The sequence below is a fragment of the Melampsora larici-populina genome (assembly GCF_000204055.1).
Source record: "Melampsora larici-populina 98AG31 unplaced genomic scaffold MELLAscaffold_59, whole genome shotgun sequence".
NCBI classification, from domain to species: domain Eukaryota; kingdom Fungi; phylum Basidiomycota; class Pucciniomycetes; order Pucciniales; family Melampsoraceae; genus Melampsora; species Melampsora laricis-populina.
In genome coordinates, this window is record NW_006768823.1 from 106,227 (window position 1) to 130,464 (window position 24,238).

The 24,238-nt window shown below is 37.9% G+C and overlaps 2 protein-coding genes across 2 annotated transcripts; both read left to right on the forward strand.

The window, feature by feature from the left end:
• Positions 1-18,373: 18,373 nt before the first annotated feature.
• On the forward strand, positions 18,374-18,707 carry MELLADRAFT_93294 (uncharacterized protein; the record flags this gene model as incomplete). The annotated part of the gene is made up of 2 exons (XM_007416278.1): positions 18,374-18,577; positions 18,651-18,707. 2 exons carry the CDS (start codon positions 18,374-18,376, stop codon positions 18,705-18,707), a joined length of 261 nt encoding a protein of 86 aa, XP_007416340.1.
• Positions 18,708-20,411: 1,704 nt separating this feature from the next.
• On the forward strand, positions 20,412-20,644 carry MELLADRAFT_93295 (uncharacterized protein; the record flags this gene model as incomplete). The annotated part of the gene is made up of 2 exons (XM_007416279.1): positions 20,412-20,433; positions 20,517-20,644. 2 exons carry the CDS (start codon positions 20,412-20,414, stop codon positions 20,642-20,644), a joined length of 150 nt encoding a protein of 49 aa, XP_007416341.1.
• Positions 20,645-24,238: the final 3,594 nt, after the last annotated feature.

A 24,238-nucleotide genomic window follows, 5' to 3' on the forward strand; every position in this document is an offset into this window, starting at 1 on the left:
GGACCAAATCATATAAAGAACGACGAGCATCAAATCATTCTCGAACAACAATGCCAAGAAGAGATAGATAAAGGAAGGTTCTCAGAAGAGTTTTCTACGTTACTTCTTGGAATGAAAGTTATTCCCCTTTTAATGGTATCCAACAAAAGATTCTTTAAAAATGCGCGTCTGTTCTAACATGAGTTCAGGTCGACCATCCCCAAACGATATTATTGACAAAAACAACATTGAAGTCAATTACGATTCACTAAAATCCTTCATCCCCTTTTTAATTGATATGAAGAGGGAGTTTGGAGATGTAGTGTTATTTAAATCCGACATTGAGAACGCATTCAGAACGATTCCTCTTCACAAGCAGTATCAAATTTGTCAAATATATCAGATCAAAAAGAAATTCAGAGCTGATGACATGTTAACTTTTGGTTCTTCAGCGTCCCCTCACATTTGGTGTGGGGTGTTTTCATTAGTACTATGGATAGCAGAATTTGTATTCGATATTAAGTATATGAATAATATGATGGATGATGTCTGGGGGGTTTGTTCAGCAAAGCATCTAGTGAATTTCAAGAATCATCGTATCCCGACTCCTCAAGCAAAGCTTCTCAATTTATTCGACATTTTAGGTTTTCCATGGGTATGGAAAAAACAACTTCATGGCCCGGTTATTGAAATCATAGGTCATGTGGTAGATTCTGAAAAAATGATTTTCTTTTTACATCCGGATAAGAAAGTAAAATTGGTCAAGACTGTTGAAGATTTTGTTTTACAACCAAGTCATTCTCTGAAAGAATGACAGGAATTGTTAGGTCATGCGTCATGGGCTTGCACATCAATGCCCTGGGGAAGATTCGCCTTACAAAGTTCATATGAAAAAATTGCTGGGAAAACGGAACGGTTTCTTCATATTCATCTTAATAAAGAGATTCAAAAGGATTTAAGGTGGTTAACAAATTTTTTCAGAGACTCCGATGCAATTAAGGTCCTCGAAACATCTTGCTGGGGTTTAGTAGACGCGGATTCAGTTTTTTATACAGATGCTTGCATGACAGGTATTGGCATCTGGGAACCAGGAACTGCTTTAGGTCTGTATTATATTTTACCTCCACCAGAGCGAAACATGTTCTGGGCAGAGCTGTTAGGTGTAATTTCGGCGATTGACGTTGGCATCAATAAAGGTTCGAAACGGATCTTTGTGCATTCGGACAACAAATTGGTCGTTGATCTCTTCAGTTCCCACTGTCCTAATCGGATAGTTCGTCCTCTTTTTTGTTATAGCATCATTCGCTTATTAGAGGCCAGGGCAGACGTGCGCGTCATGCATGTCTCAGCTGAAAACAATTCATCTGCTGATAAATTATCTCGACAAAAAGTTCTATTAACAGAACGCTCTTATGATATTCTTTGTCAAGAGATCGGTGCAGCGTCTATTTCGTATTTAAAAATTAATTCATTGTTAGCGTCAGGAGGTTTTGAAGCGAATTTGTCAATTTTGAATTCCAACATCCAACCATGGGTAGATCTTCAATGAAGAAGTCTGCTATTAAACACATTACATTATCAGATTTACGAAAATTAGCAGATGAAGATCGGCGTTCTACAGTTTCAAAACCCACCCTCATCAAATACAAATCCGGTTTTCGAAGCTTTGCGAATTTTTGTCTTTTATTTAAACAACCTTTTATTCCCAACATTAGAAACTTATGTGACTTTGCATCTTTCGCTAGTCGTTCTATTTCACCGAGATCTGTCCGAGCCTATTTAGTAGGCATCCGCCATATATTTAAATTAAATTTTCCTTCGGTTGTTTGTCAAACTCATCATCAGGATGTGAAAGATACTATGAAGTCTTGTATGAAGGCTTGGTCAAAACCGGTTAAAAGAAAAAATCCACTAACCTTACAACAAATTGAAACAGTCGTAGCTAATTCTTCAAATTCTCATGATGATAAACTGTTTTTAGCCATGTTGGGCATAGGATTCGGAGGTTTACATCGTCTTGGAGAATTGACGATCCCAGATTCAAAATTCTTATTTGATGAGAAGAAGATTATCTTACGAGCGACTCTTCAATTTTCTTCATGCAAAAAATTCATCCAATATCATCTCCCTTATTCAAAATGTGATTCGACGTTCGTGGGAGCTCCTATCAGCATTCAATCATTCGAAAACACAACTGCTTGTCCGGTTACCCTTCTCAAATCTTATTTGCGATCAAGAGATATTCTTTTTATGGCGACGGCAGATCTTTTCATTACATCTTCCGGAATCCCTCCTTCTTGATCATGGTTTCTTTCCAGATTTCATAAATATTTTGACAAGTCATTTTCGGGTCACTCTTTACGATCAGGAGGTGCAACTGCTTTGGCTCAAGCTGGAGCTACCATGGATTATATTAAGAGTGCATGCAGGTGGTCATCAGAGGCTTTTCTGATTTACGTTCGTGGACATGTTGCTCTTCGTTTACCGGAAAATCAAAACCACGTGATTGGGCATGTGTCGCACGTAGGGGCTAATGTTACATTCATTTAATTGTGAGTCCTTGATTATAATTATTATAATCAAAGGTTATTTCTTTATTTATACTTCATGCTATAAGCATGATAGTTTGGTAATTAATGCCGTTCAGTGTTATTATATCACTGTATTTGATTTTTGGGCAGTACTAATTATTATGTTTCTTCCTCTCCTACTTCACCACTCTTTGAATACCCGGATTATAGGCGGGTCGGAGAGGGTGTTTGTTTTGGTTTGGAGAAATTTATCATCCCTAGGCTATTAGCTTGGGGATTTCGCCCAAAAATGTTACGCTTGTTAAGAAGCATTTTACCTTACGTTCTTTCGTAAGTTTTCTTATCCCCGTTTCCAAAAAAAAGATCAAAGTCTTGCCAAAAGACTGTTCACTCTGTCCCAATTTCCGTTGGCTTTGAATTGATAATGATACAATGCGAATTGTGATTGAAAGGATGCGGTTGAACAAGAAGACGTGATTGTGCAATGAAACAATTGAATCTAATGTTTATCCCAATTGCAATTGAAAGTGTAGTTGTAGGAAATTTGGCACAGTGGTTTTGAAATCATGGGAAAAGCAAGGTACGGAAGGATTTGGGGTGCAAGCCAAAATAGACCATATTTGGCCTATTTTGGCTCACACATAGAGAAATACCTAAGCAAAGTAAGTGTTTGAGGTAGACGGCTGTGCATGAAACTACCTCAAATATCTGCACGTTGTAGTATTGCTCAACAAGAGCTTTACAACACCTAAGAAGGGATAATCTACTACGTGTAATATAGTAGAAGTTGCCTAAAGACTGCCTTCTTCAAAGAAACCAGCACAAGGGCACTTGCTGACCACTTTGTGATTACAGGGAAAAAGATAAAGGCACCAGAGAAATAAAGCAATACTGTTGTGTAGTATTATTCCCAGTTTTTTTAAGCGCAAAAAGTCCACACACTATGTTATTACTAGCAATACTGTTGTTAAGTATTATTCCCAATTTGACTTATAGTCTTTAACACACGTAAATAAATTTCTCCTTGCTTTGAAGGGGCGGATTTAAGTGGTCTTAGTACAAATATAGTAATTAAATGATGATTTATAACACTACAACAAAGGTATAAGATGCAGAAAAGGGAACAACAATCCCAAAATCATCAAAGAGTATATATATCCACATGTAACAACCTCTACAACAGTCAACAGCCTCAAAAACCAGTCAAATCCGCCTAAAGAACCCTAAAAAACATGCAATGACACAATGTAATGATCTTGTTACTAATGTATGATGTAATTTTCACAGCCAAAAGTGATCAATGACACAATGATGTAATGTACAGCACTTCTTAAGATGAATACAGATGATTTTTTCCTTGTAAACTAGCTGAAAACCAATTTTTGAGATTACAAATTTTTTCAGAAGTGATCCAATTTTGATCTACTATAGTGCATCTTGTAGCCCTCGTGATCCTGATCATTTATGACACCCATATGACCTATTTCTGATGAGTGATGAGTAAGATATTGAGTTGTGAAGTTAAGGTTTTTGGTGTTACATGTTGACTTGTGACTGTAAATTTGAGATTCACACCAATTTCTTATTTGCCTTATAGCTTTTTACATACACCTCCGTTACTAATGATTTAAAGTTTTTACATTATGTAATCCACTCTTCTGCGTTGAATGAGCTATCTACCAACTTAATCTGACGTCATTTGACATATGTAATTAGCTGAAACCTTCATTTTCCACGAAATTCACCCATTTTCTTCACTTTTCACAGCTACTACTCTCTTTTTCTTGCTCATGTAATATGACAGCATCTTCTGTAACCTTAAAAATCCCGGAAAATCCTCTTGGCAACCTTAATTTCCACTACTACCACCATTACATATGTAAACTACACGCATAACCCTTGTTTACCAACTTCAAAAAAGTACCTTTCTGCTAATAACTTCTGTTTTCCCTTATCAACCTTGAAGATTAAAACTGTTACTGTATAATAAAATGTTTTTCTTTTATATTCTAACCTTATAAAACCCATAACCTAATTATAAATAAGCTAAAAACCATTTTCCAACTTTTACACCTATATTTTCAAATTTTTCTTATCTTTTCTTTTTCTGTCTTTTTGTAATAACTTTGTAAGTAAACTATGTTGATCTTAAGAATAATTTTGAAATGAGATGACATAATATTGAGCCAATAAGTATACATAAGCCTCTAAGAGCTTCAATTGATCTGAAATCCTGAATTTCAAATTTCCTGCTACACTGAAGTTTTCTAATAACTTGGTAAAGTAAAGATGATTAATTTTCTTGCTTGTTATCATAAATAGATCACCACAACGTCACAGATTTACCGCACAGCTGTGGATGCTCTAAATGGACTCTGTTCCACTCGTGCGTGTTCTGTGAAAAAATCTGCAAGTTGTCTCAAAATACCAAGTTTTGACTTTCAGTGTTGCTCAAAATGGGTTGACACCCCAACTTGAGAACAAACAGTTCAAAAGGTATCATTTTCATAACAATTGATCAAAATCAAAAAAATAATCATTTGAAGAATCAATTGGATAACAATTGATTCAAAAAAAATTGAAAACAATTGATTTGAAAAACATTGATCTGAAAACAAACAATTTAAAAAAAGATGTGAGAACAAACAATTTGACAACATGGAGACAGAGCTCCCAACTACTGGTCACTGGCAGGTCAGTGCACCCTATGTCCCCAAAATGGTTTCAACAAAACCTCAATTTGGTTTTAGCATAACATTCATCTGCTATCAAGATGTTTTGGGTCATGCCACCAAAATTGAGATGATGTCATACAGCATTTTAAATCTGTACAAAACTGCTACTGTATTTCCCCACCAAGAATATATAGTTCATTAACCTTTGTGACAGAAATTGACTTAGTTATTGAGGTTTGAAAAAAACATCACGGACAAAAAATACTATTTTTGTACTATACCTAAGAATTGATTCTGGAATATCTTCCACCTTTATCAATTTCCATACACAGAAAAATTGATATTCATTTTGAAAGTATGTTTCTCCATGTTTTTGTCCCCTAAAGCCTTCCTGTATGGGCAGTATTTCTATATGTAATTGTGGTGTGTACAGTTGGGTGCGGATAGTTTACATAACAACCCCCGCTAGTTGTGTCTATGTGTGAAGGTATATCACCTTTACCATCCAAATTCCTGGGAGAACTCTTGATCATCGTTTCTCAAAAAATGAAAACAAGGTGCTTAGAGCCTGTTGAGCGTGCTCGTATCATTTGAATGCACAAGGCTGGTCTTTCAGGTACCAAGATATCCAAAAAGCTCCACCATCCTAGGCCAACCGTTTATACAGTAATTTCAGTTCAAGAGAACGAATACTTTCTCATCGTCCAAAGCCTCCGGAAGACCCAAAAAACTCACAGATCAAGATCAAAGGAGCCTTGTGAGGAAAGCGAAGAAGGACAGAAGAGCTCCACTGGCCAACATTGCTTCAAATTTGCCTACTCAAGTTGGTTGCACTACGGTGCGCTCAGAGCTCCACAAACTTTGTTTTCATTTATGTGTAGCTGTAGCAAAACCTTACCTGACACCTGGTCATATTACTAAGCGACTCAAGTTTGCAAAAAAACAAAAGAACTGGACAGTAGATGATTGGAAGAAAGTGATTTGGACTGATGAATCTAGTTTTGAAATTGGGAAGAATTCTCGTCAGGTTCAGGTGTGGCGTAAGGCTGGTGAAAAATACAATAAAGATTGTTTAACCTCAACTTTCAAAAGCGGACACAGTTCAACAATGATCTGGGGTGCCTTCACTGCAAATTCTCGGCTTGATATGATCTTCATGGAACCCGGAAAGCAAACAGGATCTGACTTTGTTAAACAAGTATATGAGGGTAGTTTAGGTCCCTTTCTCAACTCTCCCACCACTCCCTCTGATTTAATCTTGATGGAGGATGGGGCACCTGTTCACAAATGCAAAGTCACTCAGTCTTGGAGAGATATGCATCCCATCTCGAAGTTAGAATGGCCAGCCAACAGCCCCGATCTCAACCCAATTGGAAATATTTGGTGAGACATGAAAATGGCCATCTCAACAAAACATCAGCCTCGGACAGTGTCTGAAATGAAGACTGTATTAAATCTTGAATGGAACTCAATGCCAGATAGCAAGCTGGAATCTCTTGTGGCATCCATGCCCGCCCAGATGCAAGCTGTGATTGAAGCAAAGGGAGGGCATACAAAATGGTGAATATAGTGTTTTTGGGCCTTCTTTGTTGAGTCATTGAACTCAGAATGTATCCTTAGTTAGAGAAGCATGTCAGCTTTCATAATATACAATTTTATCAGTCTTTGTGATTGGCCATTTTTTATATATTTTTGAATTGCATCTTGTTCTCAGTGGTTAAATCGGGTTGTTATGTAAACTATCCGCACCCAACTGTACATGAGCACTCAACATTTTCATTGATTCTTGGATTCTAGGCAGAATATGGCAAAGTGTATGGCAGCAAGTTGTGTAAAATACCATTCACATGTATATCAATCAAATTCAGAACAATTTTGGCAATATTTTCCCTCAAAATTTGTCTTGAGCTGGAAGATATTCCAGAATCAATTCTTGGGTACAGTACAAAAATAGTGTTTTTTGTCCGTATTTTTTTTCAAACCTCAAAAACTCAGTCAATTTACGTCCCAAAGGTTGATAAACTATAAGGGCCCGTTTGGCTGGAACCCAAAAACGGTTTTTGGTCAAAAGCACCACCAAAGCCAAAAACCGTTTTTGGGTCAAAACAGTTTTTGATTTTCATCAAAAACACAGGCGTTCGGTAACTTCGTTTGATCAAAAACAAAAACTGTTTTTGATCAAAAAATCTTCAAGTTTGAAAAACAGCCCTGAGGCTGTTTTTGAGACCAAAAAGTGTTTTTGCCCTTATTTGCCCCTCCATTTCGATCTTTCTTTGACCTATTTGGTTGACTGTTTGGTAAATGAAAAAGCCGAATTTCGAGTTTTTCAATCCGCCCCTTGAACAAGGGGCAGATTGAAAAATCGTTTTTGTGTAACGAATTTTTGGAAAACCAGCCGAACGGGCCCTAAATTCTTGGTGGGGAAATACAGGAGCAGTTTTGTACAGATTTATGATGCTGTATGACATCTCAATTTTGGTGGTATCCCAACCACTTCTCAACAAATTCTCAATCAATGGATGTTATCCATTTGATATCCATTTCATAACTTTCTCATGACTTTCTCATGACTTGCTCATGACTTGCTGGGGTCAGTGGGTTGCACTGGCCTGCCAGTGACTTGTGATTGGGGGCTGTGAGACTTGATAAAACTGGTGAGCAGTACCAAGATGTGATGGAAAGAGGTCCTCCAATGCTCATGTTGAGAGTCAGACTGAGACATTTGATGTGTATATGCAGATCAAGAGTAGAATTAAAGGAGAATTGAATTGAAGTCTAAGTCTGATACTTATTTTTGGGTTATCTAATCTCTTATTTGATCCTTTTCTATTTGTTTCTCGTCTTATACTCATTGCATCATATCTCATTTATGATATCATATGCTGTGTGCTGTGCTATGATGTAATACCTCATGACCAACTCAGAGAATCTAATCAGTATAAATAGTTGTAGTCTTTGGCCTACTTTGTATTTCTCTTCTTCACCAATTTCTCTCTTCACTTTGAGCTGGTTTGCCTTCTGCTCCAATCAGTCATTGAGATCTTTCATCTCACTAGTTTACTAACTAGCTTATTCCCTCAGGTTAATATTGTTCATATCTTTTTGTTTGCTGCTCTTGTGCTGATTAATATAAATCAACTGCTTTCTCTCTTCACTTTAAGCAGGTTTGCCTTCTGCTCTGATCGGTCATTAAGATCTTTCATCTCACTGGTTTACTAACTAGCTTATTCCCTCAGCCTCATATCCAACTCACAATTAATTGTAGTCTTCTGGTGTAGTCAAACTTTGACTTTTGGGAGTGGTGGTGTGATGCACAGCTGCTTGGTAAAGTCCTGTGCTTTTGGAGATACCAATTTGGTAGAGGTCCAGCAAATATACTGGACCCCTACCAATGTTTGAGTGATTCTGTAGGTACAGATCTGTATTTGGGACACAATTGTGGATTTTGAGGCTTGGTATGGTAAATTTCAGGAAATTTACCGTACCAAGGACATTTACAGAGATGATAGTGGATGCTGTCCTCCCAGTTCTTAGAGCATCCACTATCCTCTTGGTAAATGGCCTTGGTACGGTGAATTTTACCAAAATTGACAGTATTGAGCTTCAAAATCCCCAATTGTGTCCAAAGTACAGAGTGGTATGTACAGAATCACTCAAAAATTGGCAGGGCTCCAGTACATCTACTGGTCCTCTACCAAATTGGTATCTGCAAATCTATTGGACTTTTACACCAAGTCACACATCAATCACACCACCACTTTCAAAAAACAAATACTATATTCACCTCTCTCTTTCTACCCTGATCCTTAACAAAACCATTGTTCATTTGATTGTTTACAAATTGATTGTTTTCCAATTGCTTGTGCTCATATTGACTGTTCTCAAATTGACTGTTGTTGATTCTTGTTTTTTGATCCCTTTTTTCAAATCCATTGTCTTCAAATCCATTGTTTTTCAAATGATTGTTTTGTAAATGATAGTTGGTAAACTGTTTGTTCTCAAACTTCAACCTATCTTGAGCAATGATAACAAGTCAACTTGATGATTTAAGATTTACAGTTTGTTTACAGAGTACACAATGTGGTGATCAATTCATGGGATCAATCAAAGAAAATTAATCATAAGTAGTGTACCAAGTTATTAGGAAAGTTTGGTGCAAAGAAAAACTCAAAATTGATGGAATCTGATCAATCGAAGATCTTTAAGGCTTATAAATTGCACATTACATTATGATGAGGTCATTTATTTCAAACAACTTATCAAGATCAATATGAATTCAGGCTGGGAAATGGTTTTTAGGGTAGCGATATTAGGTTTATGGGTTTTGTGAGGTTTGGATATGAAAGATTTTAATCTTGATAGTTGATGAGGAGGAATAAAAGTTTAGGAAAACAGTACTTTCTTGAAGTTGGTAAAGAAGGGTTTTACGGGCAGTTTACATATGTAATGATGGTATTAGTGATACTTAAGGTTGCCCAGAGGATTTTCTGAGATTTTTAAGGCTATAGATAATGATGTAACATTACAGAAGCAAGAGATTGTTAGCAATAGCTGTGTAAAGAGTCATGTTGTGGCTGAGGCACAAAAAGCGCAAAAAAGTTGCGCCCAGCGCCTGGTAGCACCCCAAAGCTTAAAAATATGTAGGGGCGCCCCATAGTCAGTCTGCAGGTCTCCGGCAGTTGTGCAGCCCATCTCCATCAGAAACGCCTGGAGAGGACTCTGAGGAGCGTTGCTTCATCATGATATTAACATATTGGTCCAACAGTTTACCTCACTCTGAGCTGTTGTCACTTTAAAGACTGAGTTTTGTCCAAAAGATGTATGTGAGCAAGTCACTGTACAAGTTTCATGTGTATAGAATCACAGTTGACTTCCTTTGATTGTGATATCTCTTGCAATCTACCTTACAATCAATGACTTGAATTCCCTTATTGGCAACTATGTATTTTTTGGCAGTGTAATACAGGGCTCTACTGGAGTAGAGGATTTTTTGCTTTTATTCTACTTTTTGCCTGACACGCCCTAGTGGCGCCTGCACTAGCTCAATTGAGATTTTTCAGTGGGTCTCATCAAAGACTAACTGCCCTGCACCCACAAAGTGGAGATTAGACTTTGAGGGGATCTATGCACATCACACTAATTATATATTGCACATCTTCAAGCTTAATGGGATCAGGTGACCCATCTCAATCTGATGATTTGACTCTGAGGATGGACCTGTTTGAGGCCAAAAACTTTTGATCTTAATGTTTTGGCCAGAACTTCAAACCAAGACTATTTGTATATGGATGTACAGTCTACCCAAGAGGGATACATAATCAGTAAACCCATGCCTTGGCACAAGCCAGACCGTAGACAGTGAGGAACATAGTATTGCACCAGAATTTGGTCCTGGTCCAGTTTTCAAATTATATATGTATCCTGGAATGTGGAGACGACCAAAGAAAATAGTGGAAAGCCTGGAACAATTAGAAAAAGGAGGCACAACAGCAATCTTCCAAATCCGAGCCGGCCGTAGCCTGTCAAATGAACATCTGTTCAAAAGGAACCTGTTAGATTCCCCAAACTGTGAAACATGTGGTATCAAAGAAAACATCATCACTTCCTTTTATATTTCAGTAAATACTCAAAAGAAAGAAAGAAGTTCAGAAATCAAATCAAGGAGGAAGGCATCAAAATCAATTGGAACAACACAAAATTATTGATTGAAGCTCCTCAAATTTTTCCTCTACTAGCAAATTACATATTAGATACTAAGTGTTTGTTCAGATTCATTCTTACCTACAGGAGCTAGATCACCAAAGAGAACAATCACAGAGCAAAGGACAAGACATCACTAGATGAAAACAGAATACATCACCTCTCAAATTGCTGATAAATGCTTGTGTAACAGGGCTAGATTCAAAAACATCAGAAACAGCAACTGTTTAAACTTGTTACAGAGTTTGGTGGATACTACCACCAAGACAGTTTTTCAGAAAATTAAACTACGACCAAAGTTTGATATCACCAGCTACCACTGAGCTCACCATCTTTTGTGCTTGCACGTTGGTGTGGAAACAAAAGATCACTGTTAAGATAACAGGTCAAAAAACAGACAAAAGATAGAAATTCTTGACATTCAATGACATCAACATCCTTTGCTCTGACTAAATGGCTGAATTCTCCAAGGTGTATTAGTCTCTACATATTTAACTTGTTTAGTTAGTGTACCATGCAATAAATGCCCTAATGCACTTAAAAAGAATGTGGGGACATGTACACACCTGTATGTTTTCATATGTGTTACCTCCAACTAAATCTGCAACCACCCCCCGGAAGCCCAAAACCATGAGACATGGATTGAGCCTTCCCTTGGGTAATTTCAGATTTAGTCAGAGCTTGCGTTAGACTCACTTTTTAGGGTGAAGTTGGGGCTTGAATGCCACTTCATCCTTCATTTTGTTCCTCTATTTATACTATTTCTTAGAACATGTGCTTTTACAATATTCACTGTGTATTTGGAAATTGTGCTTTTGCCTAATACTTTTGAATGTCATACTTTCAAATGTCCCTCCATATGATTGACTTTTACCTTGTCCGCATTGTGTCATCAAATGCATCTCAATGCTCAAACTTGCGCTTTTGAATTTTCCTATTGTGTTTCTACACAAATTGTTCAGATTGTTTCTTATAACATGCGCTTTTGATGATCTTCACTTTGACATTTGTATTTCAGCTAATGCTATTGAATGTAGCCACATAATAACCTTGATAATATTCACTATGCTTTTTGGTATTTGTATTTTGCCTAATGCTTTTGAATGTAGCCACATAATGACCTACTTATTCTTTCCTTGCATTGTGTTATTGATTGAACTGATTCATCAACATTGTGCTTTCTTTCATTGCTTTTGATTGTATCAAATACACTCATCCTCTCATTTGTTTCCTATTTCATATACGCTTTGGTGTTTCCAGATTCAAATTCACCTTGTTTCTCACTCACCTTTTATTACCCTGTTACCATTTGCATTCACTAATTGTCAGGGTGGCAATTACTATAACGTACGAATTAGTCTAGTCTGTTAATGCGTACTAGGATCCTGACTATATATTCTGCTGGGTATGGGGAATATTTACTAATGTTTCTACAAACTGGTTCTTAGAAAGACAATTCTATTAGCCTACACTATCGAGGTTAGATGCTAGCTTGAAAACTACAGGCCTACTGCTAGTTTGCAGATGATGGCGGGTCGGGCCTAGGCCGTAGTTTATCTCTTGAACTTGTAAGTTCAAGAGCAGCCTGAGATTTACTCTTCAGGGATCTTGCCGACTAGAAAGTCGCAAAACCTGGGTCCTTGACCAGTGGAAGGGAAGAGAACTGACTAACCTGTAAGAATTATCACTGGTAGTGTTCTTCGACTAGAGTTTTAATGGGGTTTGAAGGGGATAAAGGTTGACACTGATTTTTGATCTGGCTTTCGAAGTTATAGCTGACAAGACTATTCTTCAGGAATCTCTTATAAGCTATTCTATTCGAAAAGAGTTTCTCTAATATAGATTTCTTTTGATCTACTTAAAGAATATGTGGGTTATAAAATCGGGTGCCCTTCCTTTTCCTTTGGTGGAGAGGTGTAGTATTTATACCTTTCACTTCCTAGTTTGACTTGTGGTTCAAGCTAATGCTGCGCTTCATTCTTGACAGTCGTTCTTTCTTCTCCTGATTGTTCCGGTTAGTTTTTACGTACTTTCTAGTTATCTCAGCCGGCTCCTCATGGAGTTACTTCGTCCGATTACCTAATAACTATATGTTTCTCAGGGTCGTTATCTTGGAGCTTCTTGGCTCTTTACTTAGTATCTTTGTTAGCTTGTGATTTGTTTCTTATTTTCGTATCATCCTTATACTTATATGATCCTTTTGATACTGACTCCATTATATCTATCTCTTGTTAGTATAATGATATCTCCGTCCTAGTCTCTTTATTAAGAGACTTCGACTCTTCCTAATTGTTTTTTCAACAGACATTCTATCTTTCTTTCGATAGATTGTTTCAATAGACTTATATGTTCTATATTATTCATTTTATATTGGTTGTATTAGTGCTCAGCACTCGATAACCATCTTGACCTTTGAAACTAGGTCTGGAAGTTGTACGTAAGATATATTTTACAACATATTAATTGCATTTGTAAAATTATGAAATAAGAAGAAAGGAATTTATATTTATTATTTTATTATGTTATTGTTGTAGCTCTTCTGGCTCTTGATGCTTAAGAGCTCGGGAGCTGACACTAATAATGACGTACAATTGCTTCCCATATAATATGGTTTTATGAATTCATCCTAATCCATTACAAATATCCTTCCCATTTACTACTTCACTTTCCTTATTCATAGTTCACTAATGTTCACTACTTAAATCAGCCCAAAATCTTCATTTGCACTATTCGTGACCATTTGTTTCTGTATATAAGGGTACGTTTGGTAGCAATTATTTTTGTTGATTATTTTGCAAAATAATTGCTGTTGAAAAAATATGTTTGGGACCATTTATGGTGCCCCAAAATAAACTCCTTCCCTGTCCCAAAAGGAGTTTAAAAGGGTCCTTTTGATAAACAACAAAAGGGAGTTTAGTCATGCGATAAACTCCTTTCTGGACTTAACAAAATTTCATCTCAACAGACTTCGACCAGCTTCAACCTTCCTTGGTGTCATAGCAAGCAAACCAGATGCTGTTTCTTCAACTCGATCAACACCTTCAACACTACACCATCACACTCAACACTTACCAGGTAATCTTCACTTCTACTTCTAGCTCCTAGCTGCCTCAAATCTATCTTCTGTTTCTCAAATATGAATATGGAACTGAATCTAATTCTGATTGCTTTGGTGTCAAAAGTTACTATCTATTGTGTTGCACAATGAAAACTTGAAACCCATCTTTCTTTGTAGATTCAAGTTATCAATTGTTCAATTTGTGGTTGATTGTGCAATTTCAATCAATCAGTCATGTCAATTGATTGGTCAATTCCAATCAAATGTTCAAAATCAATCATTCATTCAACCTTGATCAATTGTAGAACATCAAAAGATACAAAAACAGATAACTCTTAAAAGATGAAATACATAGAAAGTGGAGGAGAGTGTTGAATTTTGATTGATGATTTAGTTCCAGTCAGTTGTTCAATTTCACCTGTTCCATTCCAGTCATTTGTTCAACATCGACTTTGATTGAAACTTTTGCACTGCCAACATATTTGCCTCGGATAGCAAAATCCGAGGAGTCCTCGGATTTTGTATCCGAGGTGTCATTCGACTTATATCATCCGACACACCACCGACCTTTCCAAGCGACATTAATGAACCGACATAAAGGATCCGACGATGAGTCGAGGAAAATCTCCACCGAGATAATCATCCGACCCAATCAAACCGACTCTTCACCGACCCATTGACCTCATCCGACCCAATACCACCGAGCCATTAAGTAGCCGATGATTTCGATCTCCGCGATATCAAGGGAGGGAAATTCAATATCAAGTCGAATTTCATACTCACTTGGCTCGGAAGGAACAGTTTTAACCGACCCAATCCTGCCTTCATCCAAACCTTTAGTTCTCATATCCAACTCAATCCATCTCTCCACTGACCCAACACTCACAAGTCCATCTTTCTCCGAGTTCATCATTTAGAAACTTTGCGAAATAATCATTTCTAGAGAAGCTTTCAATTCTCGGCTTGAACTTCAAACTCAATCACCTTCAAATTGAATCATTCAGAGTCGAGAACAACAACAACAAGATGATGCTGAGATCAAAAATAAAAAATCGAATCAACTTTCTAAAACTATTGATGAAGCTAGTCTGATCTTATGATCGCACCACCTTGGATTCTTATCTAGTCGTTCTACAGATCAATTACTTACTTTATCTGCTATAACTCATTTTCATCAAACTATTTTGAAATGTAATCATCTTGATCCTCATTCTTTAGCTCAACTCAAAATCAATTCTGAAGAAGCTCGTAAACAAATCAATAAATCTTATCATCTTGATAGAATCAGTTTGGAATCTCATCCTGATTTGCCAAAGGCTATCGTAGGTAAATTACGGAAAGGTAAACTGTACAAACATAGTTTGATCAAGTTCCTTCCAAACGATCGACAATCAGTTATTTAACCCCAACCATCAGTCATCATATCAAGTCATATGGTATACCATACCACACCATAAATCAACAAGTTCTATCGTACAAAAGATAACAAATCTACCACCATCTTGATATCCATTTACCATCCTATCAATCCACACATTCAATATCTATCATGGTCGGTTTGTCATAACTTATACACACAATCGCTCTTTTATTGATTTGACTTTCGTGATATTCCCTTTAGCCTCTTAAAGTAGCTGTTTTGGGTGCTGCCGGTGGGCAGTTTATGTTCCAACACTGGATAAGCTGCGCTGCAACACGCTGCATGCCAGTACCAGCCTGGCGCGGCGTTTTGTTTATACCATCAGTTGTGTTGATGTTGCAGCGCAGCTCTTCAAGAAAACACCAGAATCCCCAAGGTCCGCAGCGTAACTTTGAAGAGCAACACTTCAAGTGCTGAACGCTGCGCAACACGCGTGGAAGCAAAAGCTGCACTGTACATTGCACAAATTGAAATTTTTCAAAAACGATCAATGAAGCTTATCATCACAGTCATCATCTCAACTCCAGCATCACCATCATCGTGTTCTCATATCAAAAAAAAGAAACTAGGATTACAACATGAGCAAATCAATCATCAATTGAACTAGAAACTCATTTTTAACAACTTATGATAATCTATTGAACTCTACGATCAAATCAAACCAACAATGATTCAAAATTGAGCTTATCTACCTATCCATCATGAAACCAATTATTGATTAATTTTTGCAATTGAGTTTGTAAAATCTCAATCTCAACTTCGACTCAATGGTAAGTCAGTCTTTCATTTTATCAAACCTTTCAATCTATTATACTGATGATCTCTTTCATATCAACCCCAGCCACCATGATCTTGATCGGATCGATCCCAAAAATCTCAGATTTAGAATCTCATCCACCAATCAATATCAAATTGATTTTGAACTTCTTCATCAATTTGCTTTGGCTCTTAATCTTTTCCAAGGTCTTCTTTGCTTACATCTTCCATGTCAAAAGACATTCTCATCTCAATCCAACTCACAGGTTTGTTAGCATTCCAGACTCAATATCGTTTGCTGTAATGTTGAACTCCTAACATAAATTTTGTTTGCTACGTTTTTCAGATCCTTCTTGGGTTCCTTTTGCCTTCTTTAGAGATTCATGAATTACAATTGATTACAATCCCATTACTCAATCCACTTTCAATCATCTTAACAGATTTGAGCTTAAGTCAAGAACTTCTTGAATCATCAGGTGGACTTTGATTTTTAATTAAAGCAATGAAAAATAAGCAAATTCAAAAAGAACCTCATGTTGAAGTTCTTGAAACTGTTTGGGAGTGGTTTAGCATGTGCCACATGCCAAAAGCGTATATTATGCACATGTACTGGTAGGTTGACAGTAATTTGGGATCTGGCCCCGCTGCAACCGTTTCATCAGCGGTCCTGAGCGCTACATCTGCTGTAGCGCTGCTCCAGAAAAAAACATGTTTTTAAGGGATAGGAAGCTTTGCTCCTTATCCCTACTGAAGCGCTGCACTGCAAAGCAGCGCAGATTGCTGTAAAAACTGCAACAACGTGCTGCGCATCAGCAACCAACAGTGTTGCTTACCCAGTGTAACTTTAAGTTGATGTCCTAAAATCTAGCCTTCCATGCCAATCAATTGGCTGAATAGCTTCATTTCTTTTCAATCTGATCTCAGGCATTGGTCAGCCCTTGTCACTGTTACTCAAGGTGAGATTTTGAATTCAAGAAGTTATGATGAGACAAGTTCAATAGACTAACCAATTGGATTATGTTTTAGAAACCCTCATATTGCTGAATTGGCATTATTCAATGTGGACACTATGGTAAAGGGAGTGGCGGTAGATGTAAGTATGACATCATCCAGTCATAATCTCAATCACGTCAATGCAGACAAAAGTTGACAAATGGAATGTTTAAAACAGATTTCCCGTATCAATACCCCTAGCACAGTTTGTGGTTACTCTGTGGATGACAAAGGACTATCGAAAGCTCTCAAAGGAGCCAAATTGGTTGTCATCCCTGCAGGTGTACCCTGAAAGCCTGGAATGACGCAAGATGATCTTTTAAATGTTAGTCTCTTTCTGATTCTCAAAAACTTACCTGCATTCATATTATCTTATCCATGTCTCTTTGCTAGATCGATGCAGGGAATGTAAGAGTCCGTTCGGTTGCCTCCGACCTCGCAGGTCGACCCAGCCAAAATCTCAGGCGTACGCTTTGAGGCAGTTTGAAGCGTACACTTGAAATTCTGCTGTTTGGTACAGAAGCCGCGGTCAACCTTTGAGGCGTCTACCTCGAGGTCGGCCAGCCAAATTTGTTGACCAGCCAGGTTTGACGTTTTGGTCGAATCTTGCAGGTTGACCTGGCTAGTCCCATAGACCTGAAACCAGGAGCGCGACATCAGATTTTGCAAAGGGAGAAAACCCATAAGTTGCGAGGTCCACTACACTTCAAGTCGAGTGTACCGAATGCACCAAACCCTGGTACACACTTTGTGGCAGACATGGTCTACCTGCGGATCCGCAGGTAGACGCCTCGCAAGTCTACGCCTGCAAGGTCGAAGGCAGCCGAACGGACTCTAAGAGACTTGGCCAATGGAATGGTGGCTCATTGTCCAAAGGCTTTTATCCTGGTGATTTCTAACCCAGTGAATTCAAATGTTCCGGTTGTGGCTGAAGTCTTCAAGAAGGCTGGTGTCTTTGATCCTGAGAAGTAAGACTTGTCTCATGAACCAATGAAAAATTTGGAAATCTCTAATTTTGAAGACACATAAATTCTAGATTGTTTGGTGATACTACACTTGGTGTAGTAAGAGCATTGGCCTTCACAGCTGAAGTAGCTGGTCAACCTGAAAACTCACACCAATACAAGGTCCCAGTGATTGGCGGTCATTTGGGTCACATGATCTTACCACTCTTATCGCAATCTTCTCCATCCCTACCATCATCTATCTTATCAGATAAAACCAAACTTGGAACTTATCAATTGAATCCAATTTGGTGGGGATGAAGTCGTCGAAAGAAGGGAAAGGTAGTGCTACCTTGAGTATGGCTTACGCTGGTTTCCGATTTGCCAACAGTTTAATCAAAGATAAATGGGAAGGAAAGACTGGAGTGACAGAGATGGCTTACATCGCTGTTCAATCTGAAGCTCATATTTCTAGTGTGGTTGAGGGACTTGAGTATTTTGCATTTCCAATTGAACTTGGAGTAAGTAAAAATCAATTGACGACTCAAACCTCAAAATTCATGAAAATTCACTGATGATGACTTTGGCTCATAGAGCAATGGGGTTGAAAAATTCTTGCCAATCATAAACCTTTCTTCTCTTGAAAAATAAATGCTTGAAACTTGCATTGCTGAACTTAAGGGTAACATCTCCAAGGTAGCTTTACATCAAATCAACTTTTTTTGTCAAATTGTTACCTGTTGTTTACTTTTTCATCATTTTTCACAGGGTGTTGGCTTTATCAACAAGCTCTAAATTGGGTTTTCTTCCCGGATGTTTTTGGAAGATTGAATCTTGATTTGAAGTTGTGTAAGAATGATTACAAAAGTTGAATGAATTCAAAGGAACATGATTATGTGTGTAGGATATTGAAAAATTGTTTTGATTGCGTGTTTTCAAAAAAGAGAAATGTAAAAAAATTTAAAAGATGATGATGACTGAAATGAATTGGTTCTTAAAACTGGGATGAAAGATGAATCATGGGAAATTTCTATATGTAATCTAACAAACTCTCTCAGCAAGTGAGCCTACAAGAGAAGGACTTATGAGTTATCCACATAATTTGGGGTGTGAGCAAGGAACTTTTGGCTGGGGGGTCTTTCTGTTACGGCTCGGCCTGGCTGGGCATCGGGGATGACCAGGCGCCAAGCCTATCCTCACCTTCTTTCGGTTTAGACCAGGTGGAATGTTTAGGAAGATAGTGATCCATCCTGGTTTCACTTTCTTCCGATATGTCATTGTTGTAATGCCTTGTGAAACATGTTTTGTATAAGAGTTGTGTTTCTTGTCCCTTGTCACATTTCTCACTTGTTTCAATAGATCATTACCAACGCTAGTTGTTTGTCCGCAATCCCCCTCTACACTTTCAACCTGCCATAACTTTTTACCCTACAGATAAACAGTCTTATGATCAAAGCAGGTCCTGTGTGCCTGCTCAACCTGCATACATTCAGATGGCTGAATGCATATTTGATGCAATGATCGCAGAGAAATGGAAGACTGAAGCAGTACCAGGACTGCTCCGCAAGATTGAGCAGTGTTGGAGTGGTATCTGAGCGGTCTTGGCACCACTACATTCACCACTATCTATAGCGGTGGGACTGCTTTGGAATCAATTAAAAAAAACCGTGGCGGACCCGCCGCTCAGCACTGCCAACATATTTGAATTGGACACCAAAATCCCAAAATCCAAGGAGTCCTTGGATTTTGTGTGCAAGATTTCAACCAAGTTATGTCAACCAACATAACATCAACTTGATCAGACCAAGTTGATCATCCAACGGTTGACCAAGGCTATCCCAAACCAATATTATTGTCTGATTGAATCTAGCCAACAAATCAGCAACCCAATTGTCTCATCTGAATCAACCCCACCAACTCATCAACTGACCAAGAATTTTGGGTTCCCAATTATGAAGGTAAGGATATTCATTATTTGGTCAAATTCAATAGTCACTTATCTCGCAACCAATAGTTCCAACTGACTGAATGCCCCTTTTAACCAAAGTGTTATAGATCCAATGCAACCAAATCCATCTCTCCCCCAACCCAAAAAGATACATCACTTGAATTTAAATTAGATTCAGATCATCAATCAAACACTATCACTACTACTAGAAACACTGAATACAGCAGGGGCAGACCTTGAGAGTAATACTGAAGACAAACCGGCTTCCACTCCCAAAGAGGACTGAGTACTCATCACTACCTTACCTAGACCTTCACTCACAACCTGGCCAACCTATTTCTCAGAAATCATTGTGCCGATGCAATACCCACGAAAACCAAAAGACTAGGACTCTGTCAAGTTTGTAAATGAGCAAACAAGCAAGGTTGAGTCTTTATGCGCCTAATCCGTCATTTGTTCCTAGCCGCTCCTGATATTTTGCCTCTTCTCTATTGTGTGGTCACAAAAATCAGCCCATATGACTGCCGTCCAACTCCCATATGGACCAAAAGCCTACTTCAGACTCATGAGTATAGTGCCCAGTAAAGCTATCCCGGGAAAGGCTAAACCAACTTCCCACTCACCCAAACTTGCAAGTTAAAAAAATGCTTAAGACAGGAAATTGCTAGACAACGCCTACACAAAGCGCCCGGGTAGCATTCTGATTTTTAAGTGACAAAAGCTGGGTTACAAGTATGTTTTTTGAGTTAAAAAACCCCATTGTTTGGGTTACATGTATGTTTTTCAAGTTGCAAAAACCATTGTTTGGGTTGCGAGTATGTCATTCTGAAGTTGATGACTCTTTTGAGATATGGACAGAGGATTGGTGGAAAGTGTGATGGAAGATATGATCTTGGTTTGTAGTACAGATGATCAATCAACAAAGAAAGGAGCTCAACATGGACACATTGGAATTTGATTGTGTGCAAGGAAGAGTACAGCTCAAGGGAAACCTCTGAACCAGATGTGAACCAGATGTGAATGAAATCGGTGATTGAGAAAAGTTGCAGACTTGGACACCACAAATATGCTCAATTGGGTTTTGAACTTGATTATACAATACAAAACAACACAACACAAGACAAGACAAGACAAGACATATTTTATATACATACCACCCCCTTTGGTAACAAAAGTTGCATAATGTTACATATGCAACTTTTACATCACGGTGAGAAATTTTCTCTCCGTGTATGTATATGTAAAATCACACCCTTGTGTGCCTTTGAAAACCTTTGGTAACCAAAAGAAAATGAGAACGGTGATCATTCAACCACATATCACAATGATCACTTGTTGTTTGGTAAACAAGGTCACGAGCTCATCAACTTGATGAGCTCCTGCCTCTTCCACTTTGTACTAAACCTTTCTGTTTGCTTTTAGATGTAATAAGATAAATCCAGTCAACTTCATTCAATGATGATTGTACTCAGGCTCTTCAGCGCTGGAGAAATCAATGCCGCCAAGTAATATATTTCCATGCATGTTGATAACGCTATGGTTTTATTGATCGGATTTGAAACAAAAACAATCGAACTTGAGATTGGGCTTGAGGTCATATGATGAGTTGAATGGTTTGTGACGTGAGAAAAAGATTTTTTTTTAAAATATTTGAAACATTTTTTTTGGTGAAGTACGAAAAAAGACAAAGTGATATGTTTGGAAGGGTTGAGAAGAAAGAGATTTGAAGAGATACAAGTTGAAATTGGATAAAGAACACAATTGAAAGTTGTTTTGGAGAATATTAATGATTTTTACATATATATGTCAAAATATGTATATGTCTTTTGTTGTACTTTGTTTTACCAAATTGGTTTTCTGGGTCATATATACAGCCAAAATTTGATACGTCTTTTTGGTGAGACACAGTCGGTCACATACGTTACATATGTGTTACCGAAGTGGGTGTACAATACATATTTTATATACATACCACCCACTTCAGTAAAAGAAGTCGCATTATTAATCTAATGCGACTTTTACATCACAGTGAGAAATTTTCTCATTATGTGTGTATGTATAAAAACGCACAACACTTCACTTTTTGGGAATGTTTGGTAAACAGGTACAAAGTGAGCTGAAATCATAATTCAGCACCGTTGATCTCCATTTTGCCATCTATCAAACAAGATCATCGATTCCAATCATGGTCAAGCTGGTCAAATGGTTTGATTCTCACTCAATCTCTCTCCCCTCAATGCCAAAACATCATTCACTTTTTGACCTACACCCTTCATACCAAGCAGACTCATGCAATTTCTCAATTTGATTCATGTTTCAATTACTTTGTAGCTTTGTTGTAAATATCAACTGTTAATATTATTGATTGCATTAAAAAAACATCTTTAAAATTTCCTAATTCAAATCAGATCAACAATATGTGATAAGCGAGAGACAGATATGTCTTAGGAAGCAAAGAACAAGTCCAACACTGAAATGATTGGATGCCATGTAGTCAAGGTAAAAGAGATGATTTGTGTTTAAAGGCAAGCACAAGAGTTAATATTGATTGAGGAATGTTGATGTCAAGCTGAATGCAAATGATGATCATTGAGGTTGACAAAAGGCAGGCCACATCGAGATTGAAAAAGTGATGTCAAGATCAAGGTTGTTCCGAGGATTGAATATTTAAAGATAAAGGAATTTGAGGGATGAGAAGTCAATTTGATTGGTGGCACTGCCACTGGTAATGAAGGATGAAGTTGGGTGAAGCACGAAAAAAATGAATTGATACTTTGAGATGAAAGCTATCCAAAGGACACCAGTTGAAGATTCGTCAAAAAAATGTCAGATGGTTGGGATGCATATCATTGATTTTTAAGTATATATGCAAAAATAGGTATATGTCTTGGAGAGTACTCTGGTTTACCAAATTGGTTTTCAGGGTCATAGATACATCCAAAATTGGATATGTTTTTTTGGTGAGGCGCAGTCAGTTGCATGCGTCACATATGTGATACCAAAGTGGGTGTACAGGAGCTATCTGATATACATACAATACAATACAATATAATATAATACAACACAAGACAAGACAAGACAAGACAAGACAAGACAAGACAAGACAAGACAAGACAAGACAAGACAAGACAAGACAAGACAAGGTACTGTATGTACTGTATGTGTTGTATGTTTGGTAGGTATTGTATGTACATATGTTTTGTATGTCTGGTCATTGTATGTACTGTATGTACTGTTTGCACTGTATGTACTGTATGCTTTGAGTGTTTGGTAGGTATTAGGGCTGCGACCCGCCCCGGCCGACTCTGCCCAAGCCATCTCAGAGCGCTCACAGTACGCGCCCCGGGGCCGCCAAATCTAAGGTGCTGATGATCACAAGCGCACCCTGAGGGTGCCTCGGGCGGGTTGGGCACCGGGGCTGCTGATCATTTTCCTTCAAAGAATCCCACAGTAAGTCACTCTTTCACAATTTTGTTGAATGAAATAATGACTCTCTGAGTGGTTTTTGTGGCTCAAAACAGCCCCTGGCCCTGCCTGGCCCTGATCCATTTTGGAAAACATTCGGGCTTGACCGAGGCCGGGCAGCGCCCTGGGGCCGGCCCTGAAAGTTCAGGGCAAGGTCACAGCCCTAGTAGGTATTGTATGTACTGTATGTAATATATGTAATGCATGTGCTGTATTGTAAGTTTTGTATGTCTGGTGGGTATTAGGGGGTTTCAAGTTAGATTTTTTTACATATTTTTATGCTACAACAACTTGCCCGTTGTTATAAAATATGCGTCAATTTTTTACAGCGGGACACCATACAATGTTTTACAAAGATTTCTTTTACAAATAACTTGTCCAAATTTATAAAAATTACGCAAAATAAAATCAAACTTGAAACCCCCTATTGTATGTACTGTGGTTTTTGTGTGTCTGGTAGGTATTATATGTACTGTATGTACTGTCTACACTGTGTGTAAGGTGCATACTGTACTGTATGCTTTGTACGTCTGGTAGGTGTATTGTATGTATTGTAAATTTCTTGAAAATGCTTCAAGCTCACTTTTCAGTTCAAATCTTTGTCTTGGATTGTCTTGGATTCTATTGTACCATATTGTCTTGTTTTGGATGGTACTGCATGTACTGAATGTTCTTTATGTTTTGTGTGTCTGGTAGGTATTATGTGTGCTGTATGTACCACATGCACTGTGTGTAAGGCCACTACTGTACTGTATATTTTATTTGTCTG